General features: G+C 41.1%; 1 protein-coding gene and 2 long non-coding RNA genes across 6 annotated transcripts; 2 read left to right on the forward strand and 1 right to left on the reverse strand.

Annotated features, from left to right (window-relative positions):
* Positions 1-1,034: 1,034 nt before the first annotated feature.
* On the reverse strand, positions 1,035-25,506 carry LOC120321506. 4 transcript variants are annotated; one of them, XR_005561146.2, is made up of 2 exons: positions 25,190-25,506; positions 1,035-1,362 (listed from the first exon to the last, which is right to left on the reverse strand). XR_005561146.2 is itself a non-coding variant. In XM_039374145.1 (2 exons), exons 1-2 carry the CDS (start codon positions 7,085-7,087, stop codon positions 1,044-1,046), a joined length of 345 nt encoding a protein of 114 aa, XP_039230079.1. In that variant the 5' UTR covers positions 7,088-7,108; the 3' UTR covers positions 1,035-1,043. The 4 variants fall into 4 exon arrangements, 2 of the variants coding, with proteins under 2 accessions (XP_039230079.1, XP_039230078.1); XR_005561145.1 differs by lacking the exon at positions 25,190-25,506 and adding an exon at positions 6,765-6,899; XM_039374145.1 differs by lacking the exon at positions 25,190-25,506 and adding an exon at positions 7,062-7,108.
* Positions 1,357-2,043, forward strand: LOC26536052. Its single transcript, XR_001454148.3, has 2 exons — positions 1,357-1,819; positions 1,876-2,043. It is a non-coding gene; the product is annotated as an uncharacterized LOC26536052 (long non-coding RNA).
* LOC120321507 lies at positions 6,111-6,995 on the forward strand. Its single transcript, XR_005561147.2, has 2 exons — positions 6,111-6,721; positions 6,781-6,995. It is a non-coding gene; the product is annotated as an uncharacterized LOC120321507 (long non-coding RNA).
* Positions 25,507-25,602: the final 96 nt, after the last annotated feature.

Raw genomic sequence — 25,602 nt, forward strand, 5'->3', positions numbered from 1 at the left:
AAAACGTGTAATTAGTGGTGTAAAATTGGTGTTATCCTGAAGAGAAGACGAAAAGCGGCACGAGGAGATCGGAGTGCAGGGCAGCTCGTAAGTGAAATGAAACACACACCCTGATAGTTTTTTAATGTGAGCTCGTATCTGTTGATGTATGAAAGCCACGCGCAGATGCGCCGCCACCTGCAAAAAATACTTCATCAAGACCTGCACCAAGCAAAGGTGACTGCCTGGTTGCAGTGACGGTGTAGTAGGGGTTCTATTGAGCCTTTGGAACAAAAATATATACGTTGCTACCGCTTTTTTATACTATTTTACTAATTTATTGCCTACTAATCCACTGGAAGTGGGGGAAACCACTCCCCCTCCCACTCTTTGACTGCCATAGGCTTTGGCAATGCCGCTAGCTCCACTAGGTTTTTGGGTCAACAGTCGCGTCTACACTCGACTTGCATTCGTGTAGATGTGGCTTTTTTTCTGAACTGTTAAAATTCCAATTAGTGCTGATTGTTTTGATTTACCGGAAAGCGAACGCTGCGTGTAAGCTTTGCCTGTCTTTAAGGGGTCGTGCTTTAACATGCCTTGGGCCCTATTGGCTCGAATCATTTGAATCAAAGGCAAGAAAGAATAGCGGCTTATCTCGCGAGTCAAGTATAATTTAAATCAATAATTCATGCACTTCACTGCACACGGTGAAAGAACTGGATTCCCGACTGATGTATCGTATCTGGCGCTCCTTCTTGATCTACCCGGAACTACCAAATCCTGAGCTATATTGAACTGATGCAAAGGTATTTGGAGCAAGAACTCTTTTTATTACAATGGCAGTGTAGAAAACATTATTTCTGTGAGTTGATTTCTAATTGCACTGCAGAATAAGGAATAAGAGGTGCGACGAAACTTATTGAAAGCAACTCTATTAAACTAAATGATCCAGTAATTATTATTCCGTTACACTAGATTCGTTGAAAAGTATGTTCGGAAACGCTTACTTCTATCTGTCACATACTTTTCACCGAATCTAGTATAAACCATTTAAGTTTTCAAATTTAAAATTTAAACAATTTATTTTTTGGGGTTTTATCTTCGCTTTTTATATTGATTATGTTGTTGCATGTGTCAACGCCCATGTCCAACGTCTGGGGGAACCTTTTGGCGGCACTGGCATTAACGACTCTAGAGTGCATATACACATGCGGCTGCCTGCCAGCCGGAGTCCAGTCTGGGGTCCAGAAGCCATTTCTCGTATCCCCGAACTCGGCATCCAGACACCGTGTATCCCGATATCCTCTCGATGTGAGATATCGGATGGCTCCCGATGCAAGCGTGCTTGTGGCTCCTCCAACGTTTGGCCCCACATATGAAAGCCTGTTAAATATTTATGAGTATTGAAATGTTGCCTCGATGCATATTATAACAAATGAAACGTCAATTTCATGCAAAAAATGCAAACAGAAGCGACATCCCAAGGATGGCTGATGTAGATCTGCCCCACCAGACAGAAAAGGACATGGAGCTGGACATGGGCTGCCAGGAACTCTCCAACTCCAGTACCTAGGCGAAATAAGGTGCAGTTGCCTCTGCCGGCACGTGACAGGCCTATGACCGAAGGACAAGTGGGTGTCCATCTCGTTCGGATCCGTCGGCTCCTCATTGCGGCGTCCCTTGGTTTTTGCACAATTTTATTTTGGAATTGCATGCATGGCCCTGAGGACTGCAGCACATTCAATTTGGAAGCTCAAGTGGTGTTCGACCACATAAGACATACATTTCATGGGCCTTTGGAATAGACAATGGGATAGGACGGACATTGGCCCACAATGAGGTATAATAATAATAATTTTTTTTGTAGATACAGCCTAAATCAAGCAAACCCATTAGAAAAAAAACCCAAGAAGCGCTAAGAACTTAAAGAGCAAACAGATGCAATGGCAACCCGAAAAGCAGCAGGCTAATTTGTGAGGGAGCAATAAAAATTGTTTATTGAAACGAAAAAAGTGTGCGCCAGAGAAACTTGAAATATACTCCCCGCGTCTCTCTACACACCCATATATCTGTGTAGCTGGAGCAGTCTAAATTTAATTAAAAATGCGAGCACAGCTATGTATTTGCCTGGCTTTCCCCAGCTGCAGAGTAGCCGGGGACAGTGCACTTGAACTGTCAAGGCATTGCAGGCGCAATAATTTCCATGTTAGATGCCAAAAGCGTGCAAAATGTTTTCCAACTATCAGACAATAGGCTCGGGACAATTGAGGGGCGGCAGGGATGGGGCAGCTGGGGTGGGAAGTTGGCCCTTCGGCGGCGGAAACTTTGCTCAAAGGACAAAGGGGGCGGGCTCGCGCTGCTAGGTGTAGTCTCTTGTTGGAGAGAGACGAAATCAACAGTTTATAAATAATCATTTTCCTCGCTTTCCCACAGGTCCCCCTGCCGTCGCAAGGGTTGGGAAGGGCACCAAGGCCACATTTTCATCGCCCCCAAAAATAACAATAAGCTGAGCACAACAACAACCAAGTGAGCATAGGAGGAAGTAGGGAAGATGCTTGAGAAATGCCACCGGCAGTTGATAAAGTGCCGACCGCCAGCCGTTGCCAGGCAATGAAGTTGGTCCGCCCTCCCGCAAATTACCACTCACCACCTACCATAAACCACCCACCAGTCACCACCCACCGCTCAGCAACCATTCTTTAAGAATGGTCACACCTGTCTCTTTGGGATCTTAACCGTTTGTCTGCCCACTTTTCATTGTTTTAATTGTTTGTCAGCTTTGCGCCGTCCCTCGGCGCCTGTTCTTCGGAAAATTTACGACACAAATTCTACCTTTGTTCCTGTTTTTGTTTAGCTCCCTAGGTCTTGGCTCGGCAATCTCAGGGGCAGTTCATTCAATTAGGCATATTTATTAGGCGGAGTCTCCTAAAAGTTTGTGTCACGGTCTGATTTGCCCCGTTATCAATGGCAGTCCATTAAGATGAGGAATCATCAGTTGATGTGGGTCATATTAGTTATGTCATTCACATGTACATTATCTTTAAATTTAAATTTAAATTTACTCATCAGTACACAGGCACAGTAATCCGTGCCTAACGTAGACGAGGACGGCAAAACCAATCGGAGCACTGACGGCAGGTGAAAAAAGTCGCACAAGGCACATTGTTTGCAGCCGCAGCTGGGCAAAGACTGTGTGCCACTGCCATGGACCAGTTATTGTCAACAGGATGCGGCAAATATGCCACTTTTACGGCACGCTTCCGTATCCGGTTCCCGCCAGTGGAGTTCGCTAGCAGCGTGGCACCCATTGTAATTCGGGTGTGTATTGAGGCAGGTAGCAGGCAGGAGGGAACATGCGCCAGGCAGCAGGGCGTATATAGTTGGTAAATTACGATGGCAGCCTGTGCAAGTGCTCCATGCAAAATCGCAAAGTGCAAAAACGCAAGTGCCGTTGCTCAGGCTGCATTCGGGCCACTTGGGCCAACCAGGCAAGGTGAAAAATGAACTGCGAGCGAGCAAACAAGGCAACGCGAATACCCTTTGCAGAGCGATTCACTGCCAATTTCCAGATCGCAGCTCGCCTGGTAAGTGGGCGCCAGCGGAGCTGCTTCGATAGGTTTCGAAATTTGGTTTGGAAATCTCAAGGAGCCACCTGGCATCGCAAATGGCCCGATAAGACTGAAAAGTCCCATCGTATAGAGTTTGCGACGGGAGTGCCCTAGAACGTTGTCTTCAATGGCAACTGGTATTGATAGCAACAGTTGGTGCAGGACGCCGTGTGGCAGCAGGGAAGTTGGCTGCAGCTGATGGTGCGGCATTCTTAAGTTTTACGTGTTGCACGTGCCCCAAACGGGGGCAGTCAAGGATGCCAAAATGCAAATGCAATGCAAATCTGAGACTAAAACTGCGACGTGCGTCCTGGGTGCGTTGTTTTTATTTTTTCCCATGACTTTCAACAGCGCGTAAAACTAAAGAAAAACTGCAAGCCCATAAAAGCGGAGTGGGTGGGGCAGATGGATAATCGCCCATGGTACCATGTGCGGTACTTTAAGCTGCGGCATCCAAGAGCTAGGGACCGCGGTATTTAGGGCTGCTGAGTAGATGCAGCCGCATTCACTTCTCCGTTTGATTGCGATGGTGGGCCAATACGGCACTTTTAGCGACAGAGTGCAGGATATGCATGCCACACTTTTGGAGGACCAGTTAAATCACAGGCACCTTATGATCGCCCACGATCCGATGCCTTCACGCTATAACTCTTATTCATGACCACTCACTTATGCACGTAATATCCTGCCGCTGGGCACGTTCTGGGGACTCAATTCTAGCACTTGAGCCCCGAGTTGCAGGTCAAGTGCCCGGGACATTACAAAGCGATTGACCGGAAGAGGACACGGCACGCACGCAGCACACTTGCGGCGGCCTGAGATGGCAAAGTTTGTCGATGAGCAGCAGGCTTCAAGTTGCACCCGTCTAGGAGGAGAAAGATCCTTCGCCAGATGGGGTTTTGAAGCGTCAAGCAAACACTCCGCCGGGCGACTGTTGTTGCAAGTGGCAAGTTGAGTAGCGAAATGCCGGGTCCGAGGAGTCGTTGCGAGATGCGACAGCACGGGTCTTAAAGCGTAAGATGCCCCTCTTGTGTTCGGTTTATTCTTGCGCCACGCCGTTCTGCAGTGAATGCGCTTAAATTATGCGGCATTTATAATGCAACAGAGTCGAGGATGCACCGTCTTCTTTGACATATTCCCTTCAGAAACTGTTGCTAAAACTTGGCAACAAGCCGGGGCAGGGGTCTTAAATTTGATGCACACTCACACACACATCGCATACACACTCCCATCTGGATGACTGCTTCTGGTACCCGCTAAAGCCCAAGTTAATGCCAAGGCTTCTGGCCCATTATTTCACCGAATTTTCCGCTGCACACTGAAGTGCTAGTGGCCTCCGGCTTTTCAGGCATGGCATCTCAGCCAACAGTGCTTTTTTGGTTTTTTCATATTCTATTTTATTTAAGAACTTTTCCAGGGTAATGGTAAAGTCAAAAAAATGTATTTAAAGTTCAAAGTTTTCCCCTTTTATTTTATTTTACTGCTCCTTGGTGTACTTGCTTCACATGGATATTAAAGCACGCCCCATCGACGTATACCATAAAAATTGCAGTGGAGCCATTAGGGTGTTAAAAATTGTGACTGCCAAATAGTTCAACGATGCTGCATACTTGTTTTAAAATTAATATTGTTGGATGACAAATAAGTGCACTATTCTTGCTCAGCTGTTCATGTTTTCATGTGTCGTCGTATCGAGATGGATAGTATTGTTGCAATGAAAACCTAATCTATTTTTGATGAATCGCAATTGTAAATTTCAACAATTGCTGCGAACCTAACGCTTCAAAGAGCTTCGCCGAATTATTGTGCACAAAATATACATGGCCATGTTCGTGAACGAGCAATGTCCCATGCACTGCAATTTGTGACAGGCTACATTTTCCTTTAAAAGGAAAATATCCTGAATACTCGCTGGTTTCGCACTGACTAAAAAGAGTATCTCTCCCGGTGGCTACCAGTAAGTTGACTCGTTGTCCTTCCCCAAGTTAAAAATGAGTTTTGTGGGTTGTTCACCGAATCGGCTTCAGAATGCAATTGAAATGCATATGTGCGCCTACCCTCATTGTTGTCTGTTGTTGATTTGATGATTATATTTGAGGATACTGATTCAGATGTCGAACTGATTACGTATGCAGAAAAACGTTCGAGTAGCAGAAGGAAATTGTCATCAATAGCCGAGTCGATCTGGCCATGTCCGTCTGTCCGTCCGTCTGTCCGTCTGTCCGTCTGTCCGTCTGTCCGTCCGTCTGCCCGTCTGTCCGTCCGTCTGTCTGTCCGTATGAACGTCGAGATCTCAGGAACTATAAAAGCTAGAAAGTTAGGCATACAGACTCCAGGGACATAGACGCAGCGCAAGTTTGTCGATTCATGTTGCCACGCCCACTCTAACGCCCACAAACCGCCAAAAACTGAGACTCCTACACTTTTGAAAAATGCTTTGATATTTTTTAATTTTTGTATTAATTAGTCTTGTAAATTTCTATCGATTTGCCAAAAAAAACTTTTTGCCACGCCCACTCTCACGCCTACAAACCGCCAAAAACTGTCAGTGTTGAAGACTTTCCTTCACACTTCCACTAGCTGAGTAACGGGTATCAGATAGTCGGGGAACTCGACTATTGCGTTCTCTCTTGTTTTCGTATCATTTCGTATCTGATATTTCGCTATTGCGAAGTGAAACCACTTAATGAAGACTGATATTAGGGTTCAATCAAACATTGCTTCAAAACCTTTCCGCCGTGCTTTTTGAAGATAAATAGCATTTCTGCTCGAGTGCCTCCTTCATTTCACCTACACTTTTCAAAAAATCTTACGCACTTACGTACTGTCGAAACCTTTCTCGTTCTACCTGTCAGTTTTTGATGTTGGCTAAATTAAAAGAAAATAATATTAGTGCCCACATATTTTTCCCAGTATCAATATCGATGGAAGTGCACTGCATAAATCATAAAGTTTGTAAGTGTATCATATGTGATGCAAGAGGCAGGAGAGGATGAAAAAGTCCTATGAGCTGAGCCAATTGTGTGGAAACTATGAATGCTTCTGAAAAGTGCAACCCATGGGACGAAGTAAACTCAAAACAAATAAATTTGGCGTGGGAACTCATTTAAAAGCTCAAACAAGTGCAGAGACATGTAAATGAAATGGATGTAAATAAGTTTGCGGAATATCACCGACCGCGTTTTTTAACTAGACTTATACATCGGTATGCTGCGGAACGGGTGTTAAATTGCCGAGGACCTCATCTGCAGCAATATATGTGGTTTGCCTAAAAGGGCAAACTGTCAATTTTCCAAGATAAGCCGGTATCACCGGCAGGACAGCAGGATTATATAGCTATTATATATTTCATATTACATGTTGTGCATTATGACAGTATGCCACAACCAAACTTTTGAAAAACGTTAATTTTATCGATTTTTATACCCGTAACTTGTAGAGTAAAAGGGTACACTAAATTCACCCTCCACTAACATGTAGAAGGCATCGTTTTCGACCATATAATTTATATATATATATATATATATATATATATATTTATATATATATATATAAGTTTTTGGAATCTGTATCTTAACTTAATCTTAGTTTTCTAGCTTTATTAGTTTTTGGGACCGAGGCGTTCATACGGACAGACGAAATATATATATATTATATAGATTCCAAAAACGTAGGCGCACCCAAGTTTATATTCACGCCCACTCTAACACTATAAACCGCCCAAGTCTGCCACGCTCACTCCTTTGAAAAAGTTTAGATTTCTTACACCCGTTTTACTTTACGAGTATAGTACATTTGTTTAAAAGTATGTAACAGGCAGAATGAAGCGTTTCTGACCATTTAAAGTATATATGTACATATATGTACATATATTCTTGATCAGGATCAATAGCCGAGTCGATCTGGCCATGTCCGTCTGTCTGTCCGTATGAACGTCGTGATCTGCCACGCCCACACTTTTGAAAAATGTTTTGATATTTTTTCACATTTTTGTGTAAATATATCTAAATTTGCCAATTAACACTCCAACGCCTACAAACCGCCAAAAACTGTCAGTGTTGAAGTCTCTCTTTCGCACTTTCAATAGCTGAGTAACGGGTATCCAGGGAACTCGATTATAGCGTTCTCTCTTGTTTTTCTTTTCTTTCATTTTATTATTATTTTTTTCCCCAATATCGATATTCCAGAAAATGTGAAAATTTCTCGTTCTCACTTTCACTAGTTGATAGATAGAAGCGGCATTCAACTATAGCGTTCTCTCTTATTTGTCTTGCCAATTTTTATCGGTGTTCCAAAACATTTTTCCTATGTCCACTCCGAGATAGAGACCAATTTTTGGCAGTGAGTATTCGTTTAGTTAACATTTATCGAAACACTCAAAACATTACAGTCTGAAGTCGTCAGAGTGTCGTGAGTAATTTAGGTAAGGCCCTCGTATGCAATCTTAAGAAACTGTTCCTGTGTTTTTCTTCATCTCCCTCGCACTCTTTTAGCTGAGTAACGGGTATCTGATAGAAGCGTTTTAAAAATTATAAGCCAGTGGGTATAATGTCTTATTACGGCAAAGCAAAACCAGTTTAGTAATTTCTGTTCACATGTTGAATTGGATGTTATATGCTAAAGATTTTAAATGCAAAATATTAGTGTTACACGAAAATATTCTTTTTTTGTTAGGTCCGTCCTAGAACCTTAAGTATAAGTGTGACTTTGGACTTATGTTACTTGTGCTAGAGCACTAAGAAAGTTTTCATCCACTGACAGCTGTTGAATAAATGAAGCCCAGTTTCGTGGCAAATCGGCAAGAGCAGTACTGAAGAAGAATCCGGGACATTTTGAATTGTAAATTATGGGCGTGAAGTGTCTGCGAAAAAAGAGGTGCCCAAACGAGTAAGCGGATGGAAGCTTAGTCGGATAGATAAATGATGCCTGCGGCGCGACTGTCAAATGTAGCAAACAACTTTCGGAGCTCCTACACCATATGTGGCGACACAATAGCGTCACCTGGCACAACACGGTCGCCCTATCTCCTCTGAAGCTTTCACAGAGATCGCACTCTTCTTTCATTTACTCACTAAAAATGTAAAATCTCTCAAAATTTCCGTCGTTGCTGCAACTGCAATGCAATTTGCACTTGAATACAAAATGTTGCGTGTCTCTTCCCGGCTATAAAAAAGGAAACGCAAACATAAACCTGAACCGGAAACATATCTATCGGGCGTCCTTGTAGTTCTATCGTGGGGCGAGTTTCGGGGCCTGCAGAACAACAAATTTCTATGCGAAAATGCAAAAACTCTGGTGGCACTCACATGCACAGTTGCTTTATCGCAACTGCGCATATTAATTTTGAACACTCCCAGTTGCTCCCGCTGCCGCCTTGGGCCTAAAGCCGGATAAAGGCTGAGTGGAAACCTTGATTGGTCAAAAAAGTCGTTAATACTTAAGCCAATTGGAATTGCTAATAAAAATTTTAAAATAAGAAGAGTTTTAAAGTGGTAAAATAATGTCATCGTTGCGTACTTCATCTTTGTAAGCAAACTGCAATTAAAAAACATGTCCCCGACTATTAGATATTTTTTTAAATTTTTCTGGCATATTGATAGAAATTGGAAACAACAAGACTCAGCATGAGTCCTGAGATCTCGACGTTCATACGGAAGGACAGACATGGCCAAATCGACTCGGCTATTGATCCTGATCAACGCTTTATTCTGCCTGTTACATACTTTTCAACGAATCTAGTACACCCTTTAACTCTACGAGTAACGTGTATATTTACCCTTCTAGAGCAAGAATGAACTTTATACCGCGATCGAAGATTAGGAACATGCATCTAGTGGTAAATTATGTTATTACAGTTATACCGCATAATAGTAGAATAAAAGGATATACTCGAGTGAAAGGGTATACAAGATTTGTTGAAAAGTATGTACCAGGTAGAAAAAACCCCAAAACTGCCACGCCCCCACTTTTCAAAAACAATTATGTTTGACTTTTAATTAACTCTCGATTTGCCAATTAACTTTTTGTAATGCCCACACGCCCACAAACCGCAAAAAACTGTCAGTGTTGAAGCAAAGACATTAGAATAATTAATATAGTGTCATCGGTTGAAGTCTCTCCTTCGCACTTGCAATAGCTGTGTAATGGGTATCAAATAGTCGGGCTATAATAGTAGTAGCGTTCACTCTTGTTTTTATATACGTTACTCGTAGACTAAAGACCTAAACTTAAAGGACAAAGCTAAACTAATTATATGGCTTTTTGTCTGAGTTATACCTGAGTGCATCGTTTTCTAATTACTTTTCTTCCACAAAAGCCCATACATTTAAAAGGGTTAACCTCCCCGTGTTCACTCTGTTTTCCTAACTTTCGGGCGAAAGTTTTAAATGTTCACACGCAGAGAAGCTGCACCTAACAGAAGTCACACCTCCGTTCCTCCAGCAACTGTACACCCTCTAATCATTTTAACAGTTGCCGATCATCATTATTGCAAGAGTTGAATGTTCCTTCTCACCAAGACTGTCGCTTTTTATACCCGTTACTCGTAGAGCTAAATGGTATACTAGATTCGTTGAAAAGTAGTAACGGTACCTAGTACCTGATAGTCGAGCATCCCGAATTGGGGATCACGGTTAGGAGGTAGTCCGCATAGTCGGTCGGTGACCTACGATTGGGCCACCCGAAATTTGCAAGGCATTACAAGCTGCAACTATAAAACCACCAATTAGCAATGCGATGTCAATTCACTATGCAATTCACTGTGGAGGACCACACTCGCATCCCGTTGTACGGAACCCAAAGAAGGTGGTAGTCGCGTTCGGTGAGTTCCCAACAGCGTTTCGCAGGACTTCAATTTTTCATTTCGCTCTTTGCTAGTGTTAACCACGCGTTTTAAGCCAATTAACCTGACGAATCAGTATAAACCACGTCAAAGCATTTGCCACGTTGAGGCTACAAATTTCCTTTTTTTTGTTGCTCTGCGATTAGCTTGAATTCTGCCGTGTCTGGCACAGCGCCTCCTAAGCCTGTCCATTCGTTAAATTCGTCGATATAAAAACAGCATTTGCAGTTCCATGGCAGGTTTTCTCCTTTCCGCGCGATAAATCCAATCAAAGGGGAACAGCATCCAAGTCCGCCATTCCCAATGGTCACAGGAACGGACTGCGGCTCCCACTCAAAAGGAAGCACTCAACATCCGTCCATCTCACAGCCGGCAAAAGGCACTTGCTGTGATAAGTAATCCCCGACTAACGTGCTAAAATGTGTAATTTAATTTAAAGCACGAATCTCATTTCCCCGAACATTTGCCGCTCATGCTGGTCTTAAAGTTTACGCTGAGGGAAACAGAAGCAGCAGAGATTGGCATTTACCCGGTAGAAAAGTTTATCAAAGTGTTCTTCTGACCACTACCATAAGCAAAGCAGGCAAGAAGACAAGTAGAAAAAATCAGCATTGACAACTGGAAGGCGGCAAGTTTCAGAAGTTTCGAGGGCCCAGCTCAACTTTGGTGGCCATATGTCAAATTGCTGTTACAACAAGTACTGTGGGTCTAGCAACCACCACCACGTTGAAAGTTTGCAAGCTGCGGATTCCCCACTCAATTTTAAAGATGCCTCTGATTTCTGGATCTGCCGTCAACAGCGACTAGTGTAAAAACTTCCTGAAGAACTTATGCCCCTTCCGGCCAGAGTACTTTTTTCTAATAAATTTCATATAGGTGAAGAAAGGCCGGACTGTGATTTTCGATTGTGAGTTCTAAACGACGCGTTGACCCGAGGCCCGTGCAGGAAACGCAATTGTTGTTATTCCATTAACAGAATAGGTCTGGGAAGGGGAAGCAAAATAGAAAGTCAATATAATGCTGACAACTTAATGACTGGTGCGCAAATAGAGCTATGTTTGTGCGCTTGGTTGATTTTTGGATTTTAAAAAAACTGGGGAAGTCCTTCTGGACGCATTAAATTTAGGATTTATGGTTGCCAACGCAAAAATGTTTCGGGTGAGAAGTTTCCGGCAGAAAAGATTAGACTGGGAAAAGCTGGATTTAGTTCTTCGTAGTTCATTGCATGACTAAATCGGTTTAGTACATCCTACGCAGGAAAAGCGGAGTGCTTGTCCTTGCCATTCATGATTATTTCTATAATTTATAGGAAAGGGATGCAGCAACCACAAACTTTTGCGGTGGCCATACATATTCTTCCACTAAAGCTTTATTTTATTTTCAGTGTTATTATCCGATTGCAACGCGTAAACTGCTTAAAGTGGTAAAGTGCTTAATAGTGGTAATGCTCAAACCACTTGATCCTGGCCCGTTCTCTGGTAACTGCAGAAGTAATTTTTTTAACCAAAACTGTTCAGGAAACACAGGTAACTCACACATTTATGGCATTGCTGTGATGGCAATAATGCCAATTTCATCGACCAAAATGCTGATAAAAATGGCAATTAAAAGCGAACTCAATGTCCCACTCCTGCATACACGTGCAGACACGACGTATGCGTAATTTATCATATTTTTACAACCATTTTTATTTGCATTTTCCACCATGGCAAGCACTTTTATCCTACTTTAAATTCGATTTATAACAATTTGCGGCAAATAAACTTGCTTCATAAATTGCATAATTGCGTGGCGTGATAGAGACCTTTATTTGGCAGGCATTTTAACGTAAATTTATTAAAGTGCAATGCACTATGCACCATTTTATTGCTTGAGAATCATCGACCCTTCTGACTCATAATTAATGCATACATTATGCATAACGATTGCAAAGGCTGCTTACAATGAAAGGCATCCGCTTGTCAGTAATGCTATGGCTTGTATATACTATTTTACATGGCCATTTAACCGTAGGCGATTCAATACTTCAGGAAAGATGTGGCTTGCATATCGGATGATGCTTTTCATTCCCAGTAAAATAAAAAAGCAAAAGATTTGTTACCATTAATTTAATGGTAATGCCAATAGATTCAAAATTCAAAAAGTCACGTGTTTCGTTCACCTATAAACAAATTCATGCTGGTTAGCCAACAAAACTTCCCAATTTTATTGCTGACAACTGTAGGTTGTTTCTAAATTAGACTCAAGTCGATGGAACAAAGAGGGACAATAGATATAGTCGTTTGCGTTAAGCAAGTTGGAAAACCATTAGCCAATTTAAATGTTGTTAGAACGAGCCACAGACAACAAACGCATCGTTATAGAGTAGACAAACCGAACAAAGCTAAGACAAGAAGGAAAAAGTTGCGACCAAGAAGCAAAGCAGCAAATCTCTTTTGGTACCACGGCAAAGGCGAGCCCCGTCGCATCCATGAAACATACATACATACTAAGCGCAGGGACTTGAAAAAACTGAGATCGGGGTAAATTTAGTTTATCGTCCCTTCCTCCAACCACACTTCACTTAATTAGATTGCGCTCTGGGTGCATGTTTACTTTGGCGGGTTGTAACAAAAAATCTTGAGAAAGACTAGGGACCGTGGAAAAAGTGGGGGACAAATGAGGCAACAGAACACCCAGTAAAAGGAAAGGAGAACAGTGAGAAAACTTATAAAGCACATAGCACATGAGCCAAAGCTATCCTCGCTGGGAAGAGTGTGGTTTATTTCAATTCAAGGTCTTCGGTTCCGACTTCGTTTACCTTTTATCTAGCAACAATAATAACGCGTGGAAATTGATTCCCCGAGGTAAGCTTCTTGTCGTCGTGGCTGGCAACTTTCTTTAGTGTGTGACAACAAGGACTTACTTTGGATTGATGTTGCGTGGCAGGGATATATGGGCAAACAGCTCATGTGCAGGTGAAGTCCACCCCGAGGACTTTGAAAATCAAATTTTGCTATGGCTAGGAAACTAGTTCGCTGCGACAGGGGCACAGACTGCTTTTTTTCTACGAAGCTTCTCCCAATTTAGAAGTACGAAACAGCAGTCAGCACATGTTGCCAGCCAGTCCTGCTCAACATTCTGGTCCTTCCTTCTGTTTTTGTCGCTGCTGTTGGTCCCCGCGGGCAGTTTGCCTTGATTATGACAGTCGGGTTTACATGTCAAAAACAACAACAATACCAGCCGCAACAGCAATTTCGGCCAAAAGGAGTGAGCTTTTGATTTTGTGGGTTGGTCAATGGTATACACTGCCACCTCTCCCACAAGGACACGCTATATTCGACACTACACATGTTTATAAATCTTGGGATGAAACCCGCCCTCGCATGCTAACCTAATGGCGGCTGCTTCGGCTAACAATTCCCCATACAAACGCCGATCTAGGCTTCCATTTCGTCCCAATTTCTATTACATGATAGTGCGCCTTCTTGGCATGTTCTCTTGTAATTACTTGCCAGTTTCCTCAGATGGCTAAGGGTGGTCCTTCATGCTTTGCGACCTGCCTCCGATTCTTGAGTGATAAGTTGTTGTTGCAGTTGTCCGTTGTCTGTTGTCTGCTGCCTGCTCTGAACATGACAGCTTTTCCTCGAGCGGAGAGTCCTTAACTTACATCTAACAACGCGCCCACTCCCTAGCTTTCTTGTTGCCAACTAAAACCACCTCACCATACCCACTCAGTTTGACTTTTGCGTCGTCATCAGCACCGCGGTGGCGTTGGCTTTCGGTCTTTGTTTTGGTGTTTCAAATGTAGCGCCAAATTGTTAATTAAATTTTTTAGTCCTATACTCTAAAGGACGTGTGTAAGCCCCTACGGCTAAGGTGGTCCGGAATTTGACTGCACATAGTCTTAAAATAATTCAGTTTTTTTAACAAACAAACCAGTTTTCGAAAAAACGCTTAAAGCTGTTAATTTTATCTAAGTATTAAATATGTACCATAATTCTTAGTTTATAATGAAAAGTTATTTACTTTTAAAAAATAATACTAGTTAAAGTACTTTTTAATTAAACTTTTGACAAATCGTTTAAGAAAAGTTATTATTAATTTAAAAAAATTAATTTTTTGAAATTATAGTTTTTGAAAGAACAATAACCGATCTGTTTTCATTCTTAGCAATGCTAACCCGACTGTCATAATCAAGGCGAATCGCCCACGGGTACGAAAGAAAGCGACAAAAACAGAAGGAAGGACCAGAATGTTGTGCAGGAACTGGTTGGCAGCATATGCCGACTGCTGTTTTCGTACTTTTAAATTGGGAGCAGCTTCTAGGAAAAAATCAGCCAATTCCGCTGAACCATTACCTAGCTATAATTTAAATTTAAGTTCAGGAGCCCTCGGGGTGAACTTCACTAGCACGTGAGCTGTTTGCAATTTTTAATTAAATAATAATAATAAATAATGAACAAATCTAAATGAAATTAAACGTGATTATACGTTTGTATGTTACTCATTACACCATTCGAAAAGTAACTAACTTAAGAGTATTTTTTTTTTTTAAGAATACTTTGAATTTGTTTAAGCAAGGATAGTTAATTATTATTTTAAAGTACTTTTAAAAATTTCTAACTCATTTTTTTTTACTAAAGTTCGCAGTTTTAATATTAATTATTTTAAATTTTGTCATTAACACACTCTCTAAGAATGTAATCCGGACCGTTGTTTACCGTAGCCCTTATATATTTAAAATATATTTCGTTTTAATATTTAAACTTCTTGTTTAGTACAAAGTCTAATATTTTCTAGCAAGTAGTCGTGGCAACATATAGTTCCTGAGATCTCGACGTTCATGCGGACAGACGGACGGACAGACAGGCTAGCCAGATCGACTCGGCAATGATCCTAAACAAGAATACATATCGATTAAGTCGATCCATGTTGGACTTTTGTCTCTCCGTCGTGCAGAATGTAATGACGTCTACGCAGCAATTTTGTTTTAAACTATAAAGATCATAACGCTAAAGTCCATCTGGCGCCCCAATGCCTAAAGTATTTGTTTCGAAGGTATTTTATTCATAAATGAGTAAAACGGTTTTTTATTTAATATAGCCAGTCAGGTGCCAAAGTTCTTCAATTCGTATTAAAAAGGTAGTTTTGGGCTTTTGTGGGCGTTAGAGTGGGCGTGGCAACATGAATCGATAAACTTGCGCTGCGTCTATGTCTCTGGAGTCTGTATGTCTAATCTCAACTTTCTAGCTTTTATAGTTCCTGAGATCTCGACGTTCATACGGACAGACAGACGGACGGACAGACGGACATGAACAAATCGACTCGACTATTGATCCTGATCAATATCGATCGGAAACGCTTCCTTCTGCCTGTTACATACGTTTCAACGAATCTAGTATACCCTTTTACTCTACGAGTAACGGGTCTAATAAACAAGAGAGAACGCTATAGTCGAGTTCCCCGACTATCTGATACCCGTTACTCAGCTAGTGAAAATGCGAAGGAGAGTCTTCAACACTGACAGTTTTTGGCAGTTTGTGGGCGTTAGAGTGGGCGTGGCAAAAAGTCTTGCAAGTCGATAGAAATTTACAAGACTGATACAAAAATGAAAAAATATCAAAACATTTTTCAAAAGTGTGGGCGTGGCAGCCTTGGGCCGTTTGTGGGCATTAGAGTGGGCGTGGTAAAAAGTTTTTTAACAAATCGATAGAAATTTACAAGACCAATACAGAAATGAAAAAATATTTAAACATTTTTCAAAAGTGTGGGCGTGGCAGTTTTGTGCGGTTTGTGGGCGTTAGAGTGGGCGTGGCAGCATGATTCGACAAACTTGCGCTGCGTCTATGTCTCTGGAGTCTGTATTCTTAATCTCAACTTTCTAGCTTTTGTAGTTCCTGAGATCTCAGCGTTCATACGGACAGACGGACGGACAGACGGACATGGCCAAATCGACTCGGCTATTGATCCTGATCAAGAATATATATTCTTCTGCCTGTTACATACTTTTCAACGAATCTAGTATACCCTTTTACTCTACGAGTAACGGGTATAATTAAGGTTATATCCATCCAAAATTTGCTAAACTCACACACTCTCACATATCTCACCAACACTACCTTAATTAATGCCCGGTAAACCTCGCGATCTCTAGCTTCCGAAGAAGCTAATCTTTAAGATCGACGAATTCAAAATCATGTCCAATGGAAAGGAACAACTGCTGGTCAGGATCAAAGAGCTTTAATCTCAAGATGAGGCGCTACACGTCAACTCAGCTGCAGGACCACTTGACAAGCGACGTGGGCAACAGGCAACAACTGTGGTTCGCCCAGGTAGAACGGTCTTTTCGTTTGCATAGCGTCAACGATACCGACGACACGTTTGACTCCATCACCGTGAATTGATCCAGAAGTTGTTTTGACCGTGGAGGACCTAGTAGCGCATCCGCCGGCCGCAAAACAAATTTGAACGCTAAAAAGCCCGTTGCGTGACAGATTTGCAGCGCGTGCAGAGTCCAAACTACGTTGCTTGCTACAAGGCAGATATTGACACAGCGACGGCTGGTTCCCGAGTCCAGAAGCAAACCAATAATTCGTACGCTGATTCTTGATGAGATGCCCCAGATCGTTCGACCGATCCTAACAATCTGGGACAAGAACTTCTCTGGCCATTTGTTGTAGATGAGACCGAAGTAGTTATCACTGGCCCAGATTTGTTGTCCCCTTTTTATTTCAATAGTTTATTGTCGATATATTCCGCGCCTTCAATTTGGTATACTATTGATGATATCCCTATTGGGAGGAACAAAAAAATCTTCTTCGAACCGTCTTAAGGTTCATCGCAAGAATTGACTTTGAATCAACCAAAGCAAGTGCCAGTGTATCAAGCCGAGGTAAATTTTCTTAATTCTGTCATTAACAAGCAAAGAATATAACTGAATATAAAAGTAAACGAAATCAATGGCGCGGAATGGACATACTCTCTATTCATAAAGCCATTAAGCATTTTAAAAACTGCTTCAAGGATCAAGCATTTTGTATCAAAACGGACTACAAAAGCGTCACCAAGGCAACTTCATCATCTTGGATACTTTTCGTAGCTTACGACCAAAATCATGCATGTCAAAGGATCTGATAATGTAGTCTGATAATGTAGTCATTTTCCAGGCTATGTGCTGTTACCATGCCAACGTCTGTCAGTTTAAAGCAACTCGAGGAAGCATAGGCATCTGATTACGAGATTTCACATCTAGTGCAAGGAATTACTTCGTTTAAACAACAACTTTCGTCCGTATATACCCAATTCTCTTCGCAAACTAATTTTCTTATTCGTCCACAACCCTTCACCATTGAATGGAGGAGGACCTGCCTTCCATGCTACGTGTAGTTAAGCCAGATTAATCATCTAAACCCAAAATAGGTCACAGTTCCCAACGACAGCTTTAACAACGCTCATCTCGTAATAGTCATGCCATTTTATCAAAATGTTCGATGTTGCCTCACTATAATAGACAGATTTTATCACTGGCCTGAGGCTATTGCTCTCACAAAAATTACAGCGGAAACAGTGGCTACAGCTTTTGGTCGCAATGGGTTGTACGTTTTGGAGCACCTTAAACAACTACACCAGATCAAGGCACTCTGTTAAAATATGCGTGTGGGCGTGGCAGTTTTGGGCGGTTTGTGGGCGTGGCAATAAATGTTTCTGTAAATCGAATCAAATTTACAAAACTAATAAAAATATGAATAAATATCAAAACCTTTTTCAAAAGTGTGGTCGTGACAGTTTATGGGCGTAAGACTGGGCGTGGCAAAAAGTTTTTCTGCAAATCGATAGAAATGTACAAAACTAACAAAAAAAGTAAAAAATATCCAAACCTTTTTCAAAAGTTTGGACGTGTCAGTTTTGGGCTAAACTTGCGCTGCGTCTATGTCTCTCCAATGTTTTCGTCGGGACCGATACCGCCATTGGAGCCATCCTACTGTGGCCCGTGTGAAGTCGCAAATCGCAACAAACATGAATAGGAAGGAAAAAGGAGACCCTGTCGATAACATTAAGCCGCACTTTATGGTTCGAAATGATGCCCAAATGTATGCTGGACCTGAGTTTATGTCTCAGCCATAAGTGATAAGACCAGTTTAACACGCTGTGACTTCTGTGGCGGCCCAGTGTTGGATATTCAAGCTGGACTACAATTACAATTATACAATACAATTAAGGTAAATAAATATAGGTTACATACATCCGCGTGTAATACAGTTGCTTTACTACTTGTATGCCTGCATCTGCCTTGCACGCCCTTCAGCTAAGTAACGGGTATCTAATAGTTGAGGATCTAGACTTGCTTTGATATTTAAGAGGTAAGTAACAACTAACTGGTAGAGCACGCGACTACAGGGTCCCTTCTTGCTCTGCTGACACTGCCCCGTCGTTAATCAAGACTTCATAGGTTGTTTAAAGATATGAGGTTGTGTTGACCCCAAGAAACTGTAAAAAAGGAAATATAAAAAAGAAAAGAAAGAGAAGCCGCACTCGAACAGATTGAAACTGAAAGGCACACACAGCTGAATATTACGACATTGGAATGGGGTTGGGTCAAAATTTAAATATTCTGCTGAACGAGCTGCAATAATAACAAAGTATTTAACGGCAACTGACTTTTCGCTTGAGCCCGCCCGATCGTCTCAATTCAGATTTCGATTCAGTCTCGACTTCAATATAGATTTGGTATTGACTTTAGGCTCGTTTTGCTTGAATTGGCAGGGGTCCAAACCGATTATGTATTCTTTGTCCCCTTAGGAATTTTTTGTATCTAAGCAGCTGTTATTTGCGGCGTCTCAGTCGATTGGTTCATCAGAAAAACTTGGTTAAAACTGATCTCAAATTGGTCTGGATTGCTTACCCATATTGTTGACACTTCATGATCCCCCATCAGCAAACTCCGATCACGGCGCTTGAAAGCGTTTATTCATTTTATGACCGGTTTCGGGTCGACTTGGGTGGGGCTCTTAAAAACGCTGAATTTAGGGTTTCTTTTCGTTCTTATCGAATGGGTATAAAAACGGAAAAAATACAGTTACCATCGTTCATGTTGTTACGTACAAATGCTCATCCCCTGAAAGAGTCTCTCTTTTCTGACATTTTGACCTAAGTCAATATTTATCAGCTTTCTACTTACAGCCAAAACATTATTTGCATTATTTAGCGATTACATTTTCTGATAAGTGACCCAAAGCGAAATGAAGGCCATTAACCACAATTTATATAATATCAACAAATACTTTTAAATAAAGTGTAGGCATACTTTTTTTTGACAGTTGCGTTTTGTCAAGTAAAACTGCATTTAGGTTACTTGTTAAAACAAAACTAAAATCTAGCTATGTTCGTTACTCCGCCTTCTGCCTGGACGTTTGTGCGTGTAAGCGTAAAGATTTCGCCTACCCGTCCTTTCTTCTATCTATTGGCATGGGTTGGTATGCAGTACCAGTTTTAGGCCTATTTAGTGAAACTTTATTTCAAAACGTTGCTACGTACTCTACGGACCTTCAACCGCACAAAGCTGTCATGCGCCGTCGGTCATGTCCGTCTGTAAAAGCTGGAAAATTAGGATAGAGCATGCAGATTCTAGTGACGTGTATAAACATGGTCTGACCGATTTTTAATTTTTTAAAGTATTCGCAACGGCCGCTCTACCGCGCACAAGCAGTCCTAATTATTTTTCTTCTTATCATTTTAAATATAAAGTAAGAAAATAGAAATGCATATTAATGTGATCAGAATAGTTTTTTTAATGGAATATTATTCTACCTTAAAAATTAACTAATTCGTTTGACCTCGTTTATTTTTGACCTTCTACTCCAGCATTCGCAAGTGGTCTTTAGTATATAGGCCACTGTATATGGACAATAGCTATAACCGTTACTTGAAGAGTAAAGGGATATACTAGATTTGTTGAAAAGGATATAACGGGCAAAAGCGTTTCCGACCGTATAGAGTATATATACTCTTGATCAGGATCAATAGCCAAGTCGCTAGACGCTAGAAAGTTGAGATTAAGCATGTAGACTCCAGATACACAGATGCAGCGCAAGTTTGTTGCCACGCCTAATCTAACGCGCACAAGCCGCCCAATCGCCCAAACGCTCACACTTTTGAAAAATTATTGATATTTTTTCCTTTTTTTACCCGTTACTCGTAGAGTAACGTCTGTTCGTCCGTATGAACGCTGTGATCTCAGGAACTACAAAAGCTAGAAAGTTGAGATTAAGCATACAGACTCCAGAGACATAGACGCAGCGCAAGTTTGTCGATTCATGTTGCCACGCCCACTCTTACGCCCACAAACCGCACAAAACTGCCACGCCCTTTTGAAAAATGTTTTGATATTTTTTCATTTTTGTATTGGTCTTGTAAATTTCTATCGATTAGCCAAAAAACTTTTTGCCACGCTTACTCTAACGCCCACAAACCGCCCAAAGCTGCTACGCCCACATTTTTAAAAAATGTTTTGATATTTTTTCATTTTTGTATTGGTCTTGTAAATTTCTATCGATTTGCCAAAAAACTTTTTGCCACGCCCACTATAACGCCTACAAACCGCCAAAAACTGTGTTTAAGACCTTCCTCCTTTCCACTAGCTGAGTAACGGGTATCAGATAGTCGGGGAACTCGACTATAGCGTTCTCTCTTGTTTTTATTATTAGTGTTGTGAAATTTTATCGATGTGCAGAACAACTTGTTGTTCGAAGAATATTAACCATTATACAAAAATCTTATTAAATAGCAAACCTTACCAACTATTTGGAGGTATAAGAACCGATGGTATAACGTGGCTTTTATTTGTTTTAAAACTGAAAATTATAAAAAAAACCACAAGAAAATAACATTTATGTATATACACTCTCTATGTTCGTCTCTAGAATCTTTTACCAGATGGACACGGCCAGGCCGACTCGGATAGTTATCCTGAGCAAAGTCTCCGCAAGGGCATAAAAGTATTGCGTGACAAAGAGGACTATTATACCCGTTACTCGTAAAGCATATGAAGTATATATATTCTTAATCAAGATCAAAACCAAGTCGTTCCGTCAGTCCGAATGAACGCATCTATCTCGGGAACTATCAAAGCTGTTTCAGAACGTTGCCACGCCCACTCAAACGCCCAAAAACTGCTCAAAACTGAAAACATTCTTGTTTTTCTACCCGTTACTCGTAGAAAAAGGGAATACAAGATTCGATTAAATGTATGTATCAGGTAGAAGGATTCGTTTATTATTCGTTTTCATTTTATATAATTTTGTTTTTCAGTTTTATTCCAGAAATTGTGAAAATTTCTTGTTCGCACTTCCACGAGCTGTGTAACAGGTATCTGATATTTGGGTTACTCGACTATTGCATTCTCTTTAGTTTTTTTTTCATTTCATTATTTTATTTTTTATTCTCACTTACAGTTTCAGACAAAAGTTTGCTAATCTGGATAGGAAACCTTTTTCATTTTGTATAATATGGTAAATTGTGGTTCAAATAACCTTGTACACTTTTGCACTCTGTGAGCAAACGGGCCAATCGTTCATTTAGGCAATCTTTATATCAGGCCAGATGCATACATATGCATGTAGCTGAGGGTAAGGAAAGACAGCAGCGGAAGCAAGCTATTGCCTTGGTGAGAGGGTGGGGAATCAGATATAGGGCGGGGATCGCAGAGTTTTGCCGGAAAAATGATCGTGGCAACGTTTGTGCGGGCACGTTGTGCTGCCCCAAAACGGAATACATTAATTGACACTTGGCCGGAAATAGTTCATTAGGCATAAATTACGTACAGACAAAGCGTTTTCATTTTGCTCTGGTTCTCTGTTCGCCATTTGCCTCCCTGCCGACTCGGTTGTCGATTGCAGTTACTGGATTTCAGCGGCTTAAATGATCGGGGGGCAAAATAGACAACCTCGGACGGTCTTATCTGTGCTGCAACTCACACACACATACTTGTCGATCGCCTTCTTACTCTAATACTCTTTGTCCCTCCCTGTCGCTCTTTGGCAAGACCAACATGTGTGATCCAAATGTTCATTTGTAAATTCTATAAACGGGGAAATACGATAATGAACTGAACTTCGACTCTACAACTGCAGCAAACGAATACGGCGAAAGACGGAGTCCACAAAAACACACGGATACTAATACTGATAGAATACTAACCCTCCCTTCAACTGTTCGTTGCTTAAGATATGGCCGGGACCCCAGGAAAAAATTTAGAATCTTTAAGACGACTCGCCGCAATTGATGTAATCAGATAGACCACTAAGTATATTTAGCACTCCTTACAAGTAACAAAAAATATTTGGGCTCTAATATTGTAAACCTAACATAAATTATTTTCTATTCTATTTTTTTGATAGTTAACACTCTAAATTTCGATTCCAGAGCGCAAGTTTGTTTCCTGATGGTGTCACGCGCACCCTACCGGCCACAAATCACCTAAAACTGCCACGCCCACCATTTAAAAAAAAATGTTTTGTTTTTATTTCAATATTTGTCTTGCCAATTTCTATGCCACCATTTTTTTGGAAAAATGTAATAAAGTTTTTATATCCGTTACTCGTAGAGTAAAAGGGTATGCTAGATTCGTTAAAAAGTACGTAACATTCAAAATGAAGCGTTTCCGACCATATGATGTATATTCTTGATTACGATCAGTAGCCGAATCGATCTGAGATCTCAGGAAAGCAAGAAAGCTAGATATTTGCCTCGCTCACTCTAACGCCCACAAACCGCACAAAACTGCCACGCCCACACTTTTGAAAAATGTTTTACTATTTTTTTCCATTTTTGTACAAGTCTTGTAAATTTTTACCATTTTGCCAAAACCTTTTTGCCACGTCCACCTAACGCGCACAAATCGCCCAAAACTGCCACACCCACACTTTTGTAAATGTTTTGATATATTTTCACATTTTTGTTAGTATTGTAAATAAATCTCGATTTGCCAAAAAACTTTTCGCCACGCCCACTCCAACGCCCACAAGCCGCCAAAATGTTCGGTGCTGGAATTTCTTCTTCACAATTCCTCAAGCTGAGAAACGGGTATCAGATAGTCCTGGAACCCGACTATAGCATTCTCTCTTGTTTTTGTTTTTTTTAATTTATTATTTTTTTTTCCAGTTTCTATCGATTTGTTCGCACTCCCGGGTAACGATTATCTCGTGGTCGAACAACTCTCTGCAAAATTCTGACTGCAGGGCAAATACCCTCTGCTAGGATATTAAAAAAACGACAGAACGCTTAAGTCAAGTTCCTGAACGTGAAGATCTCCGAAACTGTTGATCCGAAAATTAAAATTTATTTTCCTGCAAATGCGTATTGATTTACAGAAAGTTCGTTTTTATGCATGGTTATGTATATTAGAATAAAAGTCAATTCAACATTCCAGGATTGGACAATTTAGACGAATTAAGTGTACTGCATATTAATTATACCCGTTACTCGTAGAGTAAAAGGGTATACTAGATTCGTTGAAAAGTATGTAACAGGCAGAAGGAAGCGTTTCCGACCATATAAAGTATATATATTCTTGATCAGGGTCAATAGCCGAGTCGATCTGGCCATGTCCGTCTGTCTGTCCGTCCGTATGAACGCTGTGATCTCAGGAACTACAAAAGCTAGAAAGTTGAGATTAAGCATACAGACTCCAGAGACATAGACGCAGCGCAAGTTTGTCGATTTATGTTGCCACGCCCACTCTAACGCCCACAAACCGCCCAAGACTGCCACGCCCACACTTTTAAAAAATGTTTTGATATTTTTTCATTTTTGTATTGGTCTTGTAAATTTCTATCGACTTGCCAAAAAACTATCTGCCACGTCCACTCTAACGCCCACAAACCGCCCAAAACTGCCACGCCCACACTTTTAAAAAATGTTTTGATATTTTTTCATTTTTGTATTGGTCTTGTAAATTTCTATCGACTTGCCAAAAAACTATCTGCCACGCCCACAAACCGCCCAAAGCTGCCACGCCCACACTTTTGAAAAATGTTTTGATATTTTTTCATTTTTGTTATTGGTCTTGTAAATTTCTATCGATTTGCCAAAAAACTATCTGCCACGCCCACTATTACGCCTACAAACCGCCAAAAACTGTGCTTAAGACTCTCCTTCTCCCTTCCACTAGCTGAGTAACGGGTATCAGATAGTCGGGGAACTCGACTATAGCGTTCTCTCTTGTTTTTTTTTGTATTATACTCATAATGCATGCAAATATAAATATGCAAAGTAAATCAAGTTTGTCAGGGCCCTTAAATATAAAACATATTTATATGTATATATATATATATATATATATTTATATAAACAACTAAATATATTAATATCTGCTTTAGAATTTTCTACTCGATTCCCTGCCATTATTAATTTTTCGCGTGTTTTCGCTACGTTTTCTTTGGAAAATGTAAAGATTTTCTCTTATTTTATGTACCTGGACGAATGTTTTATCTCGATAAAGTGTATGTACATAAATGTGTTTACCCACACAAAACATATGTATAAACTTCTGTACTCTTGTAATTAATATTTTAGTCTAAGCCCTGTCGCTTTTAAGATTTAAAATATAGTAAATAACTCCTTAAATTCTTTACAATGTTTCCCGACATGCGAATTTATGAATCGCAGCTGATATGACCAAAGTGCAGTGTATATTGCCAAGAAACGCTATCCAAGTAGTTGGTACATATGTACATGCATGTGTATATGGTACATTCATATACATATGTACATACATACGTACGTTCGCTCGACAATTCCTCTGCAAAAAACCAAAGGCGAACGCGTCAACGGATTTTTGTATTACACACATTTTCTGATGTTTCGTTCTGCGCGGTCCGCTAGTTGTGAGTGTGTGCGACGCCGCTTTTCGCTCGCTTTTACTTTCTGTGGCTTGTGATTGCGATTAAACGGGGTTTTCATCCGGAGAGTCGCGCTGTAGGCAGCGCCCGGAGAGCGCTTTAGACCTACATGCCTGAGTCTGAGACTGGGGTCTGGATCAGATAACGGGAACGGTGGCAGCGAGCCACGGCCGGAGAGAGGCAGAGAGCGCAAATGCGCGTGATTTCTTGGCTCTGAATGCGGGCTCGCTGCCAACTGCGCTGCTGGCTCGGCGTCGACGACGGCGGAGCGCAGCTCGCTCGCCGCGGTGGTTGT

Source organism: Drosophila yakuba, chromosome 3L (genome assembly GCF_016746365.2).
Source record: "Drosophila yakuba strain Tai18E2 chromosome 3L, Prin_Dyak_Tai18E2_2.1, whole genome shotgun sequence".
NCBI lineage: Eukaryota > Metazoa > Arthropoda > Insecta > Diptera > Drosophilidae > Drosophila > Drosophila yakuba.

What these genes read in the sequence shown, in the direction of transcription:
- LOC120321506 (XM_039374144.1), bottom strand. Translation starts at nt 7,087, where the DNA reads ATGGTCGAAAACGATGCCTTCTACATGTTAGTGGAGGGTGAATTTAGT. An exon ending in TTTTACTCTACAAGTTACGG is followed by an intron (nt 1,363 to 7,013) that starts GTATAAAAATCG and finishes AATATTTAACAG; the next exon opens with GCTTTCATATGTGGGGCCAA.